Raw genomic sequence first — 20,802 nt, 5'->3', positions numbered from 1 at the left:
CTCCTTCAAAACTTAATCAATCGTAACGAAATTTGAGAATCTGAATAACAATGAAATAATCTGTGTTGAACCGTTTAGTTTTTTTGGCTAGTTGTCACCAATTCTGAAAACCACACCTTTTTTACGCCATAATTAATAACACCGTTTTTGGAAATTTTTGATGGGCTCTAGCGTCTTTGAAAATAAGAATATCAAAAAAATCAAAAAGGTTCGACAAAGATAAAAATTAATTATAATAATCTATGTTGAAAAAATCATTGCTCTATCTCCAAAAATCAGGGAGGAAATAGTCGAGAGCGTTTGTATGGAGAATTGACCCTTCCTGTATCGTCTTAACATTTTGGGCTAACGAAAGTTTTGTTTCCAGGTGAGATGGGTGATGCAGCAACGCGAGCTGAGGCGGTCGAAGCGGGACCTGCAGCCGCGCCACGTCATGCGGCAGTCCACTCCGTCCTTCCCCGACCCGCTGTTCAAGGAGCAGTGGTATTTGGTACGTACCTATAAATAAATAAATAATAATAATAAATACATATTATCATAGCGAAGAGTCTCGACCAACATCTTAAGAGACTCTCGCTAGGTGGGTGGATCAAGGGTCAGATGCAGAAGGCGCCGATCTTGGACACGGCTCGAATAATCCGACGGTTCCTCTCTCTGCAGCCCTAACCACCGGCAGCTTGGGCCCTGCCCCGCTGCTGGCGGCACACTAGGTTAGGTTTTTTTATTATATGTTTATAATGTTTTTATATTGTTTTGTAAATGTTTTTATATTTTATTTTTATATACATATTGTAAAATATAATGAAAATAAATAAAGAGAATAAATATTATAGGACATTCTTACACAGATTGACTGAGTCCCACGGTAAGCTCAAGAAGGCTTGTGTTGCAGGTACTCGGACAATGATATATATAATATACAAATACTTATATACTCGTACATAGAAAACATCCATGACTCAGGAACAAATATCTGTGCTCATCACACAAATAAATGACCTTACCGGGATTTGAACCAGGGACCGTGGCGTAGCAGGCGGGGTCACTATACGCGCTAGACCGGTCGTCAAAACCTATTTTACTAGGGGCTGATTTTTACGGCACGAAATATTTAAAATTACGGAGCGAAACATATCGAACAATCTATGATTTTTTACACTTGAGTGACTCGTTTTTACTTTCAATCTTCTTTCATCACACACTGAGAGAAATTTGCATTGTGAATTTAACAAGTTCGACTTGTTGCGGTTTATCCGTTTGAATCAGCCAAACGTATGTTTAAAACAATATGTGTCAGGTTTTTTTTATAAAATCGACTTGTTGATTCAAATATATTGCCGATTCAAATGACAAGTAGCTTGTTGTTTGAACCAAAGAACACGTAGGCGCTATTTTAACCAAAATACTTGTTGAACGAACAAGAAAACTGGTTGTATTTTCTCTCAGTGCAATGCGATGCATCACAGAACGTGGCATTAGTTTGTCGAAAGTTAACAGCGCCCCCGAACTGTTAATTATTAGAACTAAAAATTACATTATTCTCCGTGAACTTACGCTGAGTTACGCTATCAAGTAACGTTTACTATTTTGAAACGTCAAAAACTCAAAGACGACACTCGGATAGTTAATGTCATTATTGGGATTAAAGTTCTAGATTTTATTGACAGTTTATTGTAAACACAATAATGACCGTACAAAAATATTATTTGACGACCGGTCTGGCGTAGTTGGTAGTGACCATGCCTGCTAAGCCGCGGTCCCGGGTTCGAATCCCGGTAAGGGCATTTATTTGTGTGATGAGCACAGATATTTGTACCTGTCATTGATGTTTACTATGTATATAAGTATTTATATATTATTATATATAATATCGTTGTCTGAGTACCCACAACACAAGCCTTCTTGAGCTTACCGTGGGACTCGGTCAATCTGTGTAAGAATGTTCTATAATATTTATTTATTATTATTTATTTATTATTTACATTCTTATTTTATATTCTCTGTGGCCAGAGGTCAAACGACGATCGTGTTTAACTCAATTTATGTTCAGAGTTGGGACCGTCTCCACATTACTGTCACGGCATGACAGTTTAGACAGAAATTGGACCGTTGAGGCACCCTAGTATAGATTCAGGCACTGATAGAGGAACAAATGAAGAGCTGTATTTACGTGTTTTAATAAACAAATATACAAAAATATTACTGAACAATTTCCCTACAAAAAAAATATTTGTTCGGAATATAACGATTTTAATTCTCGCACTTTGTAGGCATATTCAAAGTCACTTACGACATTGTCGTGCAACCTGATAAAAATGTCGGGAAAAAAGTGATAATTTTGTCACTTGTACAGTGAACGGCGATATACCCCCTTATTCATAAACGTTCACTTAAGTTATCAAGCCGATAAAGTTCGTTTGTCCCTTTCTATCACATCTATACGTTGGAAAGGGACAAACTAACTTTATTGGCTTGATAACTTTAGTGAACGTTTATGATTATGAATAAGGGAGAAAGAATGCACATCGGTCATTGGAAAGAGATAATTTTATGAACGTCACATAAGCAAGAAAGAGACAACGCTCTACGAAGTCGAAACCCATGTGCAATCATTCGCCGGGTACTGTTAATTGACTTTAAAATATCTTCTTGTGCGGTACCAAACCTCGGAAATCGGTATTTATTTCATACAAAAAAACCGGCCAAGAGCGTGTCGGGCCACGCTCAGTGTAGGGTTCCGTAATTTTCCGTATTTTTCTCAAAAACTACTGAACCTATCAAGTTCAAAATAATTTTCCTAGAAAGTCTTTATAAAGTTCTACTTTTGTGATTTTTTTCATATTTTTTAAACATATGGTTCAAAAGTTAGAGGGGGGGGGGCGCACTTTTTTTTACTTTAGGAGCGATTATTTCCGAAAATATTAATATTATCAAAAAACGATCTTAGTAAACCCTTATTCATTTTTAAATACCTATCTAACAACATATCACACGTTGGGGTTGGAATGAAAAAAAAAATCAGCCCCCACTTTACATGTAGGGGGGGTACCCTAATAAAAATTTTTTTTTTTCATTTTTTATTTTTGCTCTTTGTTGGCGTGATTGATTTACATATTGGTACCAAATTTCAGCTTTCTAGTGCTTACGGTTACTGAGATTATCCGCGGACGGACGGACGGACGGACAGACAGACATGGCGAAACTATAAGGGTTCCTAGTTGACTACGGAACCCTAAAAACCGGTATTTTTTTCTTCTTTGGTTTTTTTGTTGTAGCTGTAGACCTTCGCGAAATGCTTAGGGAACGCAAAACTGAAAGCTAATTAGTGATTATCGCAGTCAAGTCATGACCTCATGACAGCAACAGTTTCAAGCGACATATACTCGTACGCTATAGGCACTCAACTCAAGCCCTTAATGGCAATTTCTGCATTTAACATATAAAAACTGTGGGGCTATCATGCTTGCACTTTTATCACTTATCAATGTGGATATGACACATGTCAATCTCACACTGACTAACTTGCCACAACGTGACGGATGCTTTATCCGCGTAGATAAGTGAGAAAATGGCAAGCATCATAGTCCTGCCCTTGGTTTTGTTATCAACTTTTGTTTTGTAATCGTGTCGACGCTAGCCCGCAAAGTGGGCTTGCTTCTAAGCGTCACACAAAAATCCTAACCTAACTTAGTTTGGATATTTAATAGGTCTTTTTTTTTCGGGGGCTGGGCCCCCCAAGCCTCCCCCCCCCTTATAATTACTCTTGTTCGTCGCAAGAAAACCTTAAACTAACTTATTTTCAATAGGTATTACGTTGGTATTTCGTGGAGGGTACCCCCCCCCCCCTCCGAGCCCCGGGGTGGGTGTTTCGCCGCAAGAAAACCCTAACTTCTTTTCAATAAGTACAACGGTGGTATTTCTTTCTTCGCCCCTCGTCGTCCACGATTTGTAAGCGTGTCGACGCTAACCCGCGAAGTGGGTTGCTTATTTTCGCTTTTCAGGGTCACAAGAACACCTAACCTTACTTAGTTTGGATACTTAATTGGTGCTTCTATTTTGCGGGGGCTGCGCCGCCGAGCCCCCCCCCCCTTATTTTCGATCTTAAACTTCGCAAGAAAACCCTAACCTAACTTATTTTCAATACGTACTACGTGGTATCGAGCCCCCCTTGTGGGACTGTGGGTGCTTCCCCCTCGTCGTCCATTTTGGTTTTGTTATCAGTTTTTGTTTTGTAAACGTGTCGACGGTAGCCCGCGAAGTAGGTTTCCTATTTTCGCTTTTCAGGGTCACAAGAAAACCCTAACCCAACTATTTTAAATACTACGATGCATCGCCAACTCACTAATTCAATCTACGAGTATTTGAAAGTGGCAGCACATAACACTTAAATTCGCACCGATTAGTACAAACCACGGTGGTGCAGTGTCATTCATGGTACATTTTGGCCCTCACGCTAGTCATATTTCTAGGTTCGATTCCCGGCAAATGCAAAACTTTTTGTATTTTTATTTTTATTATTTTTCTTCTTGTTGCCAACATTACAGCTATCATAATTATGTTACGAAGTTTCACTTATGCCGCGCGGAGGGACTCCACGCACAAATTTTTAATGTTTGCGTCCGTTTTCTTTAGTCAAACCAGAGAGTATAGAGTCTTAGTCAGACGAAGTTATATAGGTCTTTGGTCAAACACAATTTTTCCGAGGTAAGTTTTTATCTTCTGTTTAACGCCATCTGTGAGAATATTGTGGCGTGACGTTGTAGGAGAGGCATCGTAATTATTTCAGCTCATCCTTTCTATATCAAATTGGTTAGTACTTATTTTTGCCATCTTCGGCACTAAATTTATTTATAAATAATAAGTTTTTTTTGTACTTCAAAATTATTAAACACTGGATCATAAAAAATAAATATAAATAGTCTCGTTACATAATTAAATTTTACGAGAATCGGTTGAATGTAGGAAAATATACGGACATAAAAATGCAAATTTCGATCATCAAGCAAACAGGATTTTACTTTCTACTGAAAAAAAATGAATATGTATATAAAATGTATATATCGCTTAGTTGGTTAAAATAGAATTATTATAATACATAATTTAAATGCAAAAAAATACAAAGTTTATGGCACCTGGAGGATTCGAACGCAGAACTTGGTGATTAGAAATTTGAAAAAAGCACGGTGACTTACCACTGAGCCACCCTAACACATACGTAGATTGGCGAAATTAAAATGCTTATTCTCATGCAAAATTACATATTTTTACATCTACCGTCTAAACCTGTGTTCTAAAACGTCTGATTTTTTTGCCAAGCACTCTATATACATGCATCTAAAAGGCAAGACTTTTAAGATATCGATACGGCTAAAAGTTAAGGCGTGAGGCCCCATGACTTAGTAATTTTTTACAATTTCCAAAATCTGTGACGACAAAAAAAATTTATTGAGTCATAGAATCTGGTCACAAAATTTCACGCGAATCAGTTGGGAAATGAGAGCTGTAGAGCGAGACATCCGGACATACAAAAGCAAACTGCTTGAGTTAAAACGTAGCCCTTGCTTCGCTGCGGTCAATAAGTACTAGTAATACTCGTAGTACATGATTTAGGCCTACATAAAAACATTATATAAGTAATTCAAAATATTAGTCTGTTTTGGAAAAAAACCTTATCGGTTAAGAGCCCCCGTTCAAAATACGCGATACTAAACTAAAGCAAACTTATCCTTTAGATATATCTTACAGTTACCTTATAATAGTTATAATTACTACAGATTAAGGCAGTTTTCGCTATGCTGCATCTAAATGCTGGAACAATTTGCCGCCACCCATAGTTAACTGTAAGTCCCTGGCGGTTTTCAAAAAACGTTGTAAGGCTTATTTACTGGACCTCCAGAAGGAAGTAACATAAACTTTGGTTGAGACTTTTCTCTTTCGCGCTCTCTGATTGATATTATTATAGATAAGTGTGTCATACGGGGATAACGTGTCTCTCTCTGGCGTTTTTACTAATTGTAACAGGTGTTTTTTGCGAGTTCATATATTTTCTACCTCTCACGAACTCTGTTTATTAATATTTGAGAATATAATAATTAAGAGTTCGTGAGAGGTAGAAAATGTAATTCTTTTAGAGCTTTTTGTTTTTACTATTTTTCGTAGCACGCAATGTGGGCAAGGTTATCTCTTTTAGGGAGGCAACTTGTGAACTATTTAATAAACAAAGTTTCAAAAACTTTCCAAAGTACAAGTTCCTTCAAGGTAGAGTACATTTTTTTACAATGGTCTGACTTTGGCCACAGTATAATAAAAAGTACTAACGTACAGTATGGCCACTCTCGCTCCCCGCTGAAAGTGCCGCCCACCCCTTCTCGGTTAACTCACAGTTACCGCCTGTCAAAAACGCAAACAGTCGACCTGTTATATTCACTCATACAAGCATAGTACGCGTTCACCTACACGAGCTTAGACTGTGTGCGAGGAACGCGCCTCTTTCATATATTTGATCGCCAGTGTCCGAGGTGTGCTTTGGCTAAGGCCTCAATTCGGCTACAATCCTACATTTTAGACTAGAGTTTTAAAATATTTATTCGTTTTTAATTCACCAGCAGGGGTAGCAGTAGGACTTAACCCTTAAATGCATGGCCTTGACAAAGATTGATTCAAATTTAAATTTTGCCATGCTGTCAATAGCGTCTAAAATACATGATGCATTTGGCGCGATATTATGTATATCGTCGGGAAATAGACTACTCTTACGTCATAAATGTCATCAAGTATGTGAAGTATGCCGCAGCCAGATACTGTTGTTCCTATCATCTGCTAGCCCTACAGTCGATTACTTTAGGTATCTCGTCCCTACTATTAGGTAGGTACGTAAATATTGTAAATAACCTAACCACAAAAATTTAATTTTGAAAAAACTTCCGACATAGTGGATTTCCATAAATCATGACTAAGAACACTCCCGACTAATTCTATCTATGATGCCACACCCACAGACAGACACACACACAAACATACAGACAGACACGTCAAACTTATAACAACCCGTCGTTTTTGCATCGGAAATTAAAAAATGATGGTTGTAATGTAACCTTTTGTAACACCCATATTTTTACACTTCTCTGCACCTAAAGTTTATAAGAGAACTATTAAGTTGTTTTATTTGTTATTAGTACGCCCGAAGGAAAACGCCCGCTTCCCGCACCCGTAACGCTGCCGGATAAATCTACATGATTTATATTCGTGACTTGTTCTGAAGATAAATTGCCCTGAAGATGATTCATTACAATTTGGAAGTATTCGATACTTAATCCCAGACGTGTTGGGGGTTAAGTTAATGAACTATGTTTGTTTATTTACGTTAACGGGAAATTTAATCAAAACTAAAGCAAATGGAAGGCCGATGAAAACTATTTGGTTACGGTGCTCCACTAAATTCCATTTTAAATTATGTTACATCATTTATTAGTCCAATTTGTACTTGATTATTAACGGTATTAGCTAAATTTTTATAAAGATTGGTTTGTTTAACATAGATATTGATTGAATAACCCCTGATGGATAATTGCTTAGATAATAATAGATTTCAGCTTTTTTAGTCCATAGTGGATACCTCCTCCCACTGAAGGGGGACTGAAATCTTCTTCAAGCTGAGGCGTAGACACAGAGCCGATGTAGCTTCATTTGATATTCATATGCGCATTGTAAAATTTGTATTTTGCCTACTTGGAAAAAAATCTCTTTATTTTATAGGAGACAAAAAGTAGCCTATGTCACTCTCCGTCCCTTCAAATATCTCCACTTAAAAAATTACGTCAAATCGTCCGTTTTGTCGTGAAAGACGGACAAACAAACAGACACACACTCTTTCCCATTTATAATATTAGTAAGTATAGAAAGTATGGATCATCACTCATTATTAAACCTAACCTTAAGAGTAAATTAAAAGAATAAAGCGTATTTTCTCCACTACATTTTAAGAAAGCTTAAATTATTTATAAGTACAGCGACGCTAATTACTAGATGCTTTATACATTGTCTTGAAACAGAGACTAACCAGGCTGAAGAGCAAATGCCAAGAAAATGTCTATTATCTTTCCCGACTAACTCTTTAGTATGATAGTTTCAAATAAATACCGAGGCAAGCATCTCGTCTTTGTATTAACACGTTTTAAAACGAAAAATACTTTAGAACCCTCTTCTGTAAAAGGCTATTGTTCGTGGATGGAGCATTGCTTTAAATACATTTTGCTCCATTGCTGCCGAGAGGAATTAGCGTTTCTGACCAAGTAACATCCCGAGTGTAATTAATAATGAAGAATACTTGTAAACTCATTTCATGTAAATTAAATAAGTTCATTCAACTCATTGATTTGCTTTCACTAATTAAATATCGATTAGGTCCACACATGTGGGAGCCGAACTTCTAAAATAATTAAGTTTGATTATTCCCAAATTGGTAGTTCCCGAACCCGGGTGCATACGACGTAGTTCATTGTTAGCCCCAATTTCGATAACGGCCTAATGTAATTGCGCTATTACAATCACCATTTGTGTAGACTCTTTTGTTTTAATCTTTTTTGGCGTTCAGTCTAAGTAGCACAAACTATACGTTAAAGGTGGAAACCCATTACACCATATCATGCTATGACCGTGCTATGAACGTGTCAGGCACGGAATGTTACGCGACACGGATGGCTATGCCCACTACAACGTGTCCACATCATTTCATATCCGGGCATAACGAGTTAAGTGACCGTAGTGTCCGCGTATCATCCCCGTAGCATAGACGAGTATAGTGACCGTAGTGTCTGCGTATCATCCCCGTAGCATAGGCGAGTATAGTGACTGAAAGAAGTATGACAACGCGTGTATAACGTGCTTCAAACGGTCACCATACGCGGTTATACCCCGTTTGACCGCCTGCACGCACCGTTCTATCACCGTTGCGTGCCATTCACGGAGCGTTTCGACACCGGCAAAATATCCTCGCCGACAATATTTGACGGTCCGTGCATGGCACGCTACGGGTATGATCGGTGATGGAACGGGCTAGTATGCATAGCCTCATACTTTGTAATACAAAGAATATTTTTTTGTCTGACACGTTCATAGCACGGTCATAGCATGATATGGTGTAATGAGTTTCCACCTTAAAACGTTCCAAATTGCTAGGAATGCTTCCAACGATTTTGGGCCAATGTCTAGTTTTGTTACAGAATGGCGGGGCGGCCGACGGTCTGGACATGAACGTAGGCTACGCGTGGAGGAAGGGATACACGGGGAAAGGGGTAGTCATAACCATTTTAGATGATGGCATTCAGCCCAACCATCCAGACTTGTCACAAAACTATGTAAGTGCACATTTATTGTACGATAAATTATTATTTTGCCTCAAGCTCTTGTGTAACTGCCGCCCGTGGAAACATATATTTGTAATTCGTATCATTCCTGTATCTTTTACACCTTTACATTCTACGGCTAGCACTATACGGAGGCATATTTTATTATTATTGTGATGTTTTAGGACGGGACCGCATCGACCGATATAAACGGGAACGACACGGACCCGACGCCGCAGGACAATGGCGACAATAAACATGGCACCCGGTGCGCGGGAGAGGTGGCTGCGGTCGCGTACAATAGGTACTGCGGCGTCGGTATTGCGTACAATGCGAGCATTGGAGGCGTCAGGATGTTAGACGGCCTTGTTAATGACGCAGTTGAGGCCCAAGCGCTAGGCTTCAACCCTCATCATATAGACATATACAGCGCGTCCTGGGGACCCGAGGACGACGGAAAAACTGTCGACGGACCTGGTCCTTTAGCTAGAAGGTAAGGTTAGACTACTAATTGCATGCGATAAAAAATAATAGCAAGCGGTGAGCTCATTAAAATGTTTTGTTTCAGAGCCTTTATAAATGGAGTGACAAACGGCAGGGGAGGAAAGGGGTCGATCTTTATATGGGCGTCGGGCAACGGAGGAAGGCACACCGACTCTTGTAATTGCGACGGATACGCAAATAGTATTTTCACGATATCAGTATCAAGCGCAACCCAAGGCGGTTATAAGCCATGGTATTTAGAAGAGTGCTCTTCTACTTTGGCCTCAACTTATAGTTCCGGTACTCCGGGTAGGGATAAAAGTGTAGCTACTGTTGATATGGATGTTCAATTAAGGCCAGATCACTTATGTACAGTAGATCATACGGGCACGTCCGCCTCGGCGCCTTTAGCTGCGGGAATATGTGCATTAGCGCTAGAAGCGAACCCTTTGCTGTCGTGGCGAGACGTCCAACATCTAGTGGTTTTAACTTCAAGGTCGCAGCCATTAGAAAAAGAAGAAGGGTGGATCGTAAATGGAGTGAAGCGGAAAGTAAGCCACAAGTTTGGCTACGGTTTAATGGACGCCGCCCAAATGGTCACATTAGCCGAACAATGGACCGGCGTGGCACCTCAACACATTTGCAAGTCGCAAGAAATAAACGAGGACAAATCGATCGAAACTTCTTCCGGCTACACGATATCAATGCATATGGATGTCAATGGGTGCAGCGGTACCGTAAATGAGGTCAGGTTTTTGGAACACGTTCAATGTAAAATTTCACTCAGCTTTTTCCCCAGAGGTAATTTGCGCATACTACTTACATCGCCGATGGGAACCACTTCGACTCTTTTATTTGAAAGGACGCATGACGCCACAAGCTCTAATTTTGACGATTGGCCGTTTTTAAGTGTCCATTTCTGGGGCGAGAGCGCCGAAGGACGATGGACCCTTCAGATAATAAACGCGGGAAATAATCATGTGACCCAAGCGGGGCTGTTAAAAAAATGGCAGCTGATATTTTACGGCACCGCCACTAACCCTATTAGACTACGAAATAAAAGCTATTTTACATCAAACAATAACGCATACCAGGACAAAAAGGCTTATCACGTAAACGACGTTTATGATGCCTCCGAATATTCGCAATTCCTTAACGAAATCGAGCTCGGAATTTCGGACAGACATGCCAATCCCAAAAATATTCCTTCCGCGCAAAGAAAAAATGTTTTAGCGGATGCCAATGATAAACAAGTGCAAAGACTATGCGATCCGGAATGTGATTCACAGGGCTGTTATGGCAAGGGTCCCACACAATGTGTGGCGTGTAAGCATTACAGGCTAGACAACTCGTGTGTGTCGCGCTGTCCGCCGCGAAGTTTCGTGAATCAAGGCGGTGTGTGCTGGCCCTGCCACGAGTCATGCGAGACTTGCGCTGGCGCTGGCCAAGATTCCTGTCTGACTTGCGCTCCTGCTCACCTCCTGGTCATCGATTTAGCCGTCTGCCTACAACAATGCCCAGATGGCTACTATGAGGACCCCGATGCCAACGCCTGTTTCCCGTGCGCAGAGCACTGTGATACATGTTCTGAGAAAGCTGACATGTGCGCTTCTTGCGCCCATAACTATGTGCTTTATAATGGTTCTTGTTTAGCAACGTGTCCTCCGGGTACATATCAAAAGGATGACTTTGGTTGCCTGCCATGTCAAGGGACCTGCGAGTCATGCAACGGCCCGAGCGAAACGGCGTGTGTCTCATGCAGGATCGGCAATTACGTATTCAAAGGCCGTTGCGTTGAAAAATGCCCTACCGGATATTACGCAGACGTTCAGAGAAGAGAATGTATAGCGTAAGTAGCATATAAATATAAAAAAAACATTATCATTATCGTAATACGATTTCCTGAAAATACTATTAATTTTAATTCACATACTTATTACTTATTTCAGATGTCCCATTGGGTGCTCAATGTGCTCAAACACAATATGTACAGCATGCAAAGATAAATGGATTTTTACTAAAGGAGGAAAATGCCTCCCAAGTGGCAACGAGAAATGTGATACAAGTATGTTACTATCAGAAATACGGTATTTTATTTCATGCTCTTACATGTAGATTACAACTAAAGCTTATTTTCAGACGAGTACTACGAGGAAGGTCGATGTAAAAATTGCCATTCTACTTGTGAGAAATGTAGCGGTTCGAATGAGTGGGACTGTTTGTTTTGCTCGAGCCCGCTGTTATTACAGGGATCGAGGTGAGGACACTTTATTAAGTCTGGCTTTTGTCTTTGCAAAGAAAGGAGCCACTAAGGTTTCGTTTGTTTTAGGTGCGTGGCTGAGTGCGGGCAAGGATATTTCCAGACGGCCGGGCGGTGTTCGAAGTGTCCGCACACGTGCACGGCGTGTGTCTCGCGATTGAACTGTACATCTTGTGCGGGTGCTTTGCGTCTACAGTCTGGCACGTGTAGAGCGACCTGTGCTCCCGGGTACTACCCAGATGAAGGAACCTGTTCAAAATGCTACCTATCGTGTGAGACATGTACAGGCCCTCGAAGAGACCAGTGTGCATCTTGCCCTCCAGAATGGAGGTTAGCCGCCGGCGAGTGCAGGCCTGAATGCCCTCAAAACTTCTTTCCATGGCAAGACAGTTGTCGGCGATGTCACCATTACTGTCAGGACTGCCACGGCGCCGGGCCGCAGCGCTGCACGTCTTGCCCGACACACTTTTCTTTGGAGAACGGCCTATGTGTGGAGTGCCTTAGTTCCCAATACTACGAGCCCAGGACGCGCACTTGCCGTCCTTGTCACGATTCTTGCCGGTCATGTTCCGGACCGGGGCCTACAAGTTGTGTGACATGTGCTCACCCATTGCGGTTAGATAGGTAAATTCTTTTTATTTTTATAATATGCTTTTTTATACGACTATGTTGGTATTATATGAGGTACTATAATTGGACAGCAATTTTAAAAGCATGTAATGATTTTTGTTTGTTTTAGGGTAAATCATAAATGTCTGCCATGTTGTACAGAAAGTATGGTTTCAAATTTTTTGAGCACCAACGTGTCGACTGACTGTTGCCATTGCGACAAAGATATAGGTAAGGCACTTTCGATAATAAATTACAAAACATTTGGTATACATTTTCCGGAAGATTCCCACTCAATCCTTATCAAACAAAATTGTTGTATTTCATTATGTTTCAAAGACGCCACTGAAGTAATTGAAAAGGATAAATAAAGATTACGGCGGCGTAAGAACAAAGGTATAAAGTTTATAACGAACTCGGTATCCGGGCGTTGTCTAGCCTGTGGCTTCGCAACAATTTCTTTTATACGGATTCTATTCCCAATAGAGTTTTCCAAGCGTTTTGAATACAAAAGGTAAACCAGAATTCTTTTCTAGGAGGCTGTTTAAACGGCTCATCGGCGGGTAAAAGGCGCATTGCGGAGAACATTGGCACTCGTATAACAGCCTCGTTTTTTGTTGACGAATCGAAGGACCGCTCGAATATCTGGGACCATGATTTATTGGCAGTGGGGAGTGTCGGCTCGGCGCTTCTTGTAGTCGTCATAGTATTTATAGTTATAAGGGTAATTCGTTATTTTTATTCACTTGTGCATGTTAGATTAATTACTATGACATTGACAATTAAACTCCTTCATAAATAGTTTAAATGTGTTACGTCACTTAAAGGAATATTTTTTAGTACTTACAGATTTGGCACAATTCCAACTTAATCTGTGACCATTTCCAGTCTAATGTAATCGTCTTCAACTTTTTTACAAAGAATAACTAAAACTTTATCAATAAAACCTAGTAATTAAAAAATACTTACTTCCAAATGGAAATTATTCCACAACACTAGAAATTTATTTAAAAATTTCTTGCCGACTGACGGCAATTAAGGCCAATCATTTAATTTGTAGATTAAAGTATTCAGTGATTGTTTTTGCTATTTTTGTAGAAATAAATTGAAATGTAAAAAAGGTACCTATCGTCACTACTTTAAAAAAAACTTGTATCTTCGTCTGTCAATAAAAAGAAAGATGTAGTAAGTATGTATGGAATGCATATAGACTTACTGCGTCTTAACTTTAAGGAGCAGCGTGAGATACGAGATTTTTTTTAATTATAATCATTTGGGTCAAAATTAAACTATATTTTTTCTCAACAGTTTAACATAAAGAAGCGGAAGCGGCGCACAGTATTCCCGCAAGCTGAATACTCCCAGCTGACAACCCTGGACGAGGACATGGTTCCTCTGAAGGCGACAGCCCTAACCGTCGCGGCGGGACAGGCGGGCCTGCTGGAGGAACCAACATAGTGAACAGAGTCAATATAAATAGGATAAGCCCTGTTGTGTGCTTGCCGGATGAGGCCTTAGCTTATCTCAAGAGTATCAATACGTTTTCCCCCTTTCAACTGTTGACAAGTGAAGGTAAACATATCTTTGAAATCAACTGTACAAACTAACTCTGAAGAGTTTTTCGACGTTCAAGTTCAAACCATAAATTTTAATAGAAAAGTAATGTTGCAGAATCGACCTATGTTGTTTTCCATAGAATGGTAGGTACCTATATAAAAAACTGTCATTGTTTGTTTTTAATAGCTTTTAAAAACTTCGTGATGGTTGCATTTTAATTCCAGACGCGTATATTACGACGACGACGTGTTGTGGCGAGACGTGTTAATAAAGTTTTATATTGACGAATAAAGCGGAAGATTCAGAACCCTCAATTCTAATAAATAAATAAGTGTTACATTGATTAAAGGGATAAAATTGAATACTGGTATTCTTGTGGTCCCGCGGGTTTTCCACTTTTCCGTCTCATTTTGGCTTCTATAGTAAAGTTAAATATTAAATTCGTTTTCTGATAAACAGCTCTATAAATAATTATTATGTGCCACAGCTTTTTGATCTCAGAAGGATCATCCGGCAGGTTTGTAATAGAGATTAAACTACAGACTGATGTGTAAAGGTTTGAATACATGATAACAGTGTACATAGCTTAGGAATTATAAATATTATAATACAAAATAATGTAGACCACTTTGACATGACCAAATAGTTGTAGTCTATTAAAGAAATATTTTAAACTGTAACAATATTTTTTATTATATATAAAACAGTTATTAACGATCAAAGGTCAATTTTCGTAGCTACATATTTGGTAGGTTAGAGGACTTCTAAAGGGCTTAGCTTAATAATTAAATAGTCTAAAACATGTAAGAAACAACTGAGGATCTTTTTTGATTTTTTTGTGGTATATAATTTTGATGCCTGTCTACGTCATAATATAGGGTACACCATAGATCAGGCAAACGTATCTACTTAGTGTGTCAAATGAACTCAGTAAAATCCACTGAGTTGTCCATCTTTAATCGCAGTTTGCAACTTTCGGGCGTCAATTTTTGTAAGTTGAAGTCAACAAAAACATTGAAAATGACTGACGAGTGGTCTGGCTCAGCCGGTAGTGACCCTGCCTGCTAAGCCGCGGTCCTGGGTTCGAATCCCGGTAAGGGCATTTATTTGTGTGATTAGCACAGATATTTTTTCCAGATTCATGGATGTTTTCTATGTATATAAGTATGTATTTATCTACATATTTAAGTATGTATATCGTCGCTTAGCACTCATAGTACAAGCTTTGCTTAGTTTGGGGCTAAGTTGATCTATGTAAGGTGTCCCCACTATTTATTTATTTATTTTATTTTATTGAAAATGCCTCGTTGCGTGATATTTAATTGCAAGAACACAAAAATTATGAACACACATGGGCCTGAGACATATTTAAAATCACAGACAATTAACAACTTCAGTACAAAATCTGACACGCTCGGCCCCTAGATACAAATAAATAGATGAACTTGTTTCTTTTATATAAACCTAGTTCTGTGGTGCAAACGTAAATAAATCAAATCTTCAGCGTTTTTAGAAAATAATGTAGTATAATGTAATTTGCGCGTAATATCTGTATTTTTTTCATGCTTATAAATTCCCACTATCAACGGGCTTAACACACTAGTGTTATTTAGTAGCTACACGACAGGGTCACTTGTACCACCGAAAATGGAGGGTTAACCCGAGGTTAACTCACCATTTTATATGGAATTTGACAATTGACAGCTCACTAACCTTAAGTTAAGCGGGTGGTGCAAGCGGCCCTTACAAAAAGTGCGACGCAAAATCAACAGCTGGTACAAGTCAAGGGTGATGGGCGTTAGAAGTATAAAGTTTATACTATAAACAATTATTTCCGGGTTACTTTATAGTGCTAAAATCGTTCAAATTTCTGTCATCCCGTTAGTGCCTTTAGAAACAAGTATACCTAATGTAATCAGTGTCAAATATTCAAATTAGAATTTATTAATATCGTCTCTACTTTAAAAAAAACTTGTATTTTCGTCTGTCAATGAAAAGAAAATTGTAGTATGTATGGAATGCATATAGACTTACTGCATTTTAACTTTGAGGAGCAGCGTGAGATACGAGATTTTTTCAAAGTAGTGACGATATATTATGTTAGTTCAACACCATCCTTTTAAAGAATATATTGTTTTTAAATTGAAGGAAGAACTATTGCAAAGTTATGTATACAACTATAACATTTAGGTCATGTCAAATCTGGTTGTATAAGGGCATTTTCAGAATTTGGGACCCCCCATTTAGCATAAGTCGTTAACAAAAATTAACTCACTGTCAGTTTTGTGACGATAATTAAGCATGAAATATCAATAAAAATATTATTTTTGTGTTAATTACATAAACTTTAAGAATATGAAAAAAGTAAATTTTTTGCTTAATTGTCGTCACAAAACTGACAGCGAGTTAGTTTTTGTTAACAACTTACGCTAATTGGGGGGACCCAAATTCTGAAAATGCCCATAAGTCTAAATTTTGAGGGCAATTATCTACGACTATATTTATCATTATTGTAAATCCACATTTTAGGTTTGTGTTAACAGCTGGTTCTTATAACAAGGTATGTAAAAAAAAGTGTACTGGCCCCGTAGCCGAATGGCATTTCTACGATGCGAAACGAAAACGAAACGCCGCGAAAGGTTGTCTGGATCTGTCGCGCCAATACGCAAGAGCGATAGAGATAGATATCTACGAGCGTTTCGTTTCGTGATGTTCTCTACTACAATTTATAAAGTTTAAACTTATTTAATTCAATAGCTATCGGTGCAAAGAGTTTTTTGAAAATATTGGAGCTATTTGTACATTCGAATTTAAGTACATACTGTACCTATACATTGCACGTAGAACCGATGGCCGCGTTGGGGCGGAAAGGTTCTCGAGTGGCGACCGCGTACCGGAAGGCGCAGCGAGGGTAGGCCCCCAACAAGGTGGACTGATAACCTGGTGAAGGTCGCAGAAGTCCGCTGAATGCGGGTGGCGCAGGACAGGTCATTGTGGCAATCTTTGGGGGAGGCCTATGTCCAGCAGTGGACGTCTTTCGGTTTATATGATGATGACCATGATGATGACATCTGACCATCAGGCTAGCAACAGTAGCAACTGACAGGCGCTGTAGTTTCCCGCCGTGACATAGATCACACGTCTGTTTTCTAATTTTATTGTAATTAATGACATAAGGACGTGTAGGTACTTAGTCTATCTCGCGGCGACATAATGGCGCGTCAATGAAGTGCTAGCCCGAGCCCTGTGAATTCGTCGTTAATCTGAATTACGTATTATGTATTTGTTATTATGTATTTTTTTTTAATTAGTCATAAAGTTCCAATTCAAAAACAAAATGATGATGCTATGTACTAACAGTTGTGTATTATTTCTCTATGTATTGGTGTGTAGATTTTCATTATATGAAAGAGCTATGTACAGCCATATTATATGAATTATTTACACGCTTCGAGTATTCAATTACGTCATTTAATATTCAGAGTTAATTGCTGTAGACATTTGTATGTAAATGAGTGCATATGTTTATCTCAGCCACTCCACGTTTTATTAAAGTGTGCTTGATTATTTGTAAGCCTTTTGCCAGTTTCGTTTACGATTAATTAAATATTCAAAGATTGTGATGAAAATAGTAAAATGTACACTTTACTGAAAAAACAAGCTTTTAGAAAATAAATTGTCTGTTCTTATATTAAAAACTGACTCGCTTATTTGAAAGTATCGGCCCCATTAGAGCAATATTTGTAAGATATCAGAGCGGTACTTTACCGATCTGTCAGTATTGCACCGCTATGAAATCCTAAAAGCATTGTTTGAAGTTAGCCGTTAGTTTATAAAATCTACATATAAGAGCAAATAAAAGGAGTTCGTATGGAACAACAAAACAACCCGTTTCCGTTGCTTCAAAGTGGTTGTAAACCAGCCGGATATTGACTGAAATTAAATTTCAGATTATAAAGCTAAGTTTAGACCAGCAAGTTATTGCTGCAAGTTTTGAGACGCAACTATAGGTAAGAGTGAGTGGCAGATATTTGCATCTCTTTCTTGCATATACTTCTGTCTCAAAACTTGCACGTCTAAACTCAGCTTTACAATTATTACTTCTAAAATACTCAGATTATTTACAAGCTAACAAAAATTGTTGATTTGTGTAATATACAAATTATTTATCTTCGTATATGATGTAGGTATACCTACTGTAATTCGGACCACTGATTTAATGTGTTGTCTAAGGGACCTAATCCTTCGCTCGTTGCTAATTTCTATAGAGCTGGCTACTACTAGCAAGTAGGTGCAGAAATATTCCAAAATTGCGAAACTAAAACTGGTAAGAGATCTTAAACTTATATGAGGCTCATAATTTGCCACCAAAAGTACCTTTACCTATGTTCTCTTTATTATTTAACATGGATAATGTGGTAATTTCAGTTGTTTTTTTGGAAGTTTTCTGTATTCTGCACAATTGTACTATTTTCTTTTTAAATTGATGAATGTAATTAATTCAGGGTAAATTGAGAAAAAAATATTTAATCGACCGGTACGTTTTATTTTGCATGTTCTACTTATTTTCCTAAAATATAATGTAAGTAAATTACGAGCAAGGACTAAAAATGTAACCAAAGTTTTGTCTAGTACTGTTGTCCTAACTATATCTATTTTATTACATATTCTGTTAGTCATGTTTTATTCTAGAGTTTAATGTTAACATATCTTAAAATAATTTCTTTCTTTGATATTGTTGGTTCGTGGATATAGCGAGCGGTTGTATATAAACTGCGAGGTGGAATGATTTGATGTAAATATGTATAAAATGTAAATAAATCGATGGTTTTTATGATGGCATAATTCGTTTTACTTTTAATGTGTAACACCCCTTAACAAGAAAAATTTAACCGCAAGTGTTAAATTGTTAACTATTTAAGTAACAGACATAAGTAGTCTGAGTCTAAATCTGGGCAGTTAATTATTGTGCACAAAGAAAAGTTATATGTAGTACAAAAGGCGGACTTAATGCAAAACAGCATTCATACCAGTCAACCTTTCTTTTATATCTGTATTGAAAACTATAGGAACTCAAAACAAGGCTAAAGAACAGTGATTATTGGGTGGCCGGGAAGCCGCGTAATCTGAAGAACTGGGTTCGATCCCCGGATCGGCCACCGGTGAACTTGGTAAATTGAGAGATCGTTACACAAAAACACTGCTTGACCTAATTCGATTCCTACCAGCGGGCCGATTATTGAGTATCACGCGTTCGAATTCAGAAAATTGTCACTGAAAATAATAGGCAAGTTACCGTTTTCAACCGGTATTTTAGTGACAGTGAGACTCAAAAATCGGCCCCCAGGTCAAGTAAGGTAAAGGTTAAAATTTACCATCTATAAACAATATCATGCAATAATAGGCTACTGTCCTTCTAGTCAAATCAGCTTTTTTTTTAAGAGACGAATTTGAACGATTTGCTAAGATGGAATTATTATGAAATTGTGCCGAGTAATGTCACGGTCAACTGATTTACTTTATATCTTTCTCTCCGACATAAAATAGAAATTGGGTTTAAAAATAACTTCTGTTCATGTTTTTCGTATTCCATGTTATTTGATGTTATTTTTCGTGCATGGAATAAAAAAAATAATTTTACTTACAGGTATGTTGCCTATTCTGAATTTAGCACGCGGGGTCTATATTAATTCGCATAACATAATACTCCTAATATGATTTTGCATAACGTCTATTACGCATATCATTATTTCGCATAACTTAAGTCGCATAATATTAAACGCATAGTTTAATTTGTTATACGCGAATTCCTAATGGACGGTGTTATGGAATAGCGAACTAAGCGCCAAAATCCGAAAAAAAGTTATGAATGCAGTTCGGATATAAATGTGATAATCTATAGTATTTACTATTTCTTTGTTGAAAAATCATGCTTACAGCCTTATTTTAAGGGGTAGAATCAAGCGACACGTTAAAATTTGTATGGTCCTGTGTACTAAGTCGTTACGTAAAAACGAATTGAACGCCAAATTTACTTTTACAAATTATAATAAGCGTATATTCTAAATCGCAAAATCGAGTTAAACGCCATAAAAATGTTATTAATTCGTTTTGGTTTAAAGTTTTGATGATTTATAAACGCAATATCGATTTAACCGCCCTAATAGTGTCGTTTAATTCGTTGTTACATATTTGAATTGCAGGATATTTCGCTTAATGAGAACTAAGTATCAAGCAAGAGGTTTTGTTATATCATAATATCTTATGTGTGTAATCCTGGCTAGTACTAATGAATTATTATTAGTTACAATGCCAATTTTGCCATATATGCTGATTTTTTTGACATTTATTAAAAAAAGTTGATTGGAGAACAAAACTAAATTGTTAGACGGATTAGTCCTAATCATTGTGGAGGAAAACATTGTTGTTGATTTATTTACAATAGCACTATTTACTCAAATATATGAAATTTTATATTATTCCAGTATTCTACCTCTAACAATTTGCATTAAAGAATCAAGCGACAAAATATGTCTCATAGTACGCTAC

General features: G+C 38.0%; 1 protein-coding gene across 1 annotated transcript in view; it reads left to right on the top strand.

Annotated features, from left to right (window-relative positions):
• LOC125234222 (furin-like protease 2) overlaps positions 1-14,880 on the top strand; it is a 45,305-nt gene extending 30,425 nt beyond the window's left edge. Inside the window, exons 3-12 of the mRNA XM_048140431.1 lie at positions 368-490; positions 9,222-9,356; positions 9,530-9,837; positions 9,913-11,676; positions 11,777-11,892; positions 11,967-12,084; positions 12,157-12,711; positions 12,827-12,927; positions 13,233-13,420; positions 14,005-14,880. Coding sequence (XP_047996388.1) covers positions 368-490; positions 9,222-9,356; positions 9,530-9,837; positions 9,913-11,676; positions 11,777-11,892; positions 11,967-12,084; positions 12,157-12,711; positions 12,827-12,927; positions 13,233-13,420; positions 14,005-14,154 — 3,558 coding nt within the window. The 3' untranslated portion in view covers positions 14,155-14,880. The remainder of the gene's footprint in view (positions 1-367; positions 491-9,221; positions 9,357-9,529; positions 9,838-9,912; positions 11,677-11,776; positions 11,893-11,966; positions 12,085-12,156; positions 12,712-12,826; positions 12,928-13,232; positions 13,421-14,004) is intronic.
• The last annotated feature ends 5,922 nt before the right edge of the window (positions 14,881-20,802 follow it).

This window comes from Leguminivora glycinivorella, chromosome 15, assembly GCF_023078275.1.
Source record: "Leguminivora glycinivorella isolate SPB_JAAS2020 chromosome 15, LegGlyc_1.1, whole genome shotgun sequence".
Lineage (NCBI taxonomy): Eukaryota > Metazoa > Arthropoda > Insecta > Lepidoptera > Tortricidae > Leguminivora > Leguminivora glycinivorella.
The sequence above is the reverse complement of the archived record's forward strand: the minus strand, read 5'-3'. Positions and strand labels throughout refer to the sequence as shown.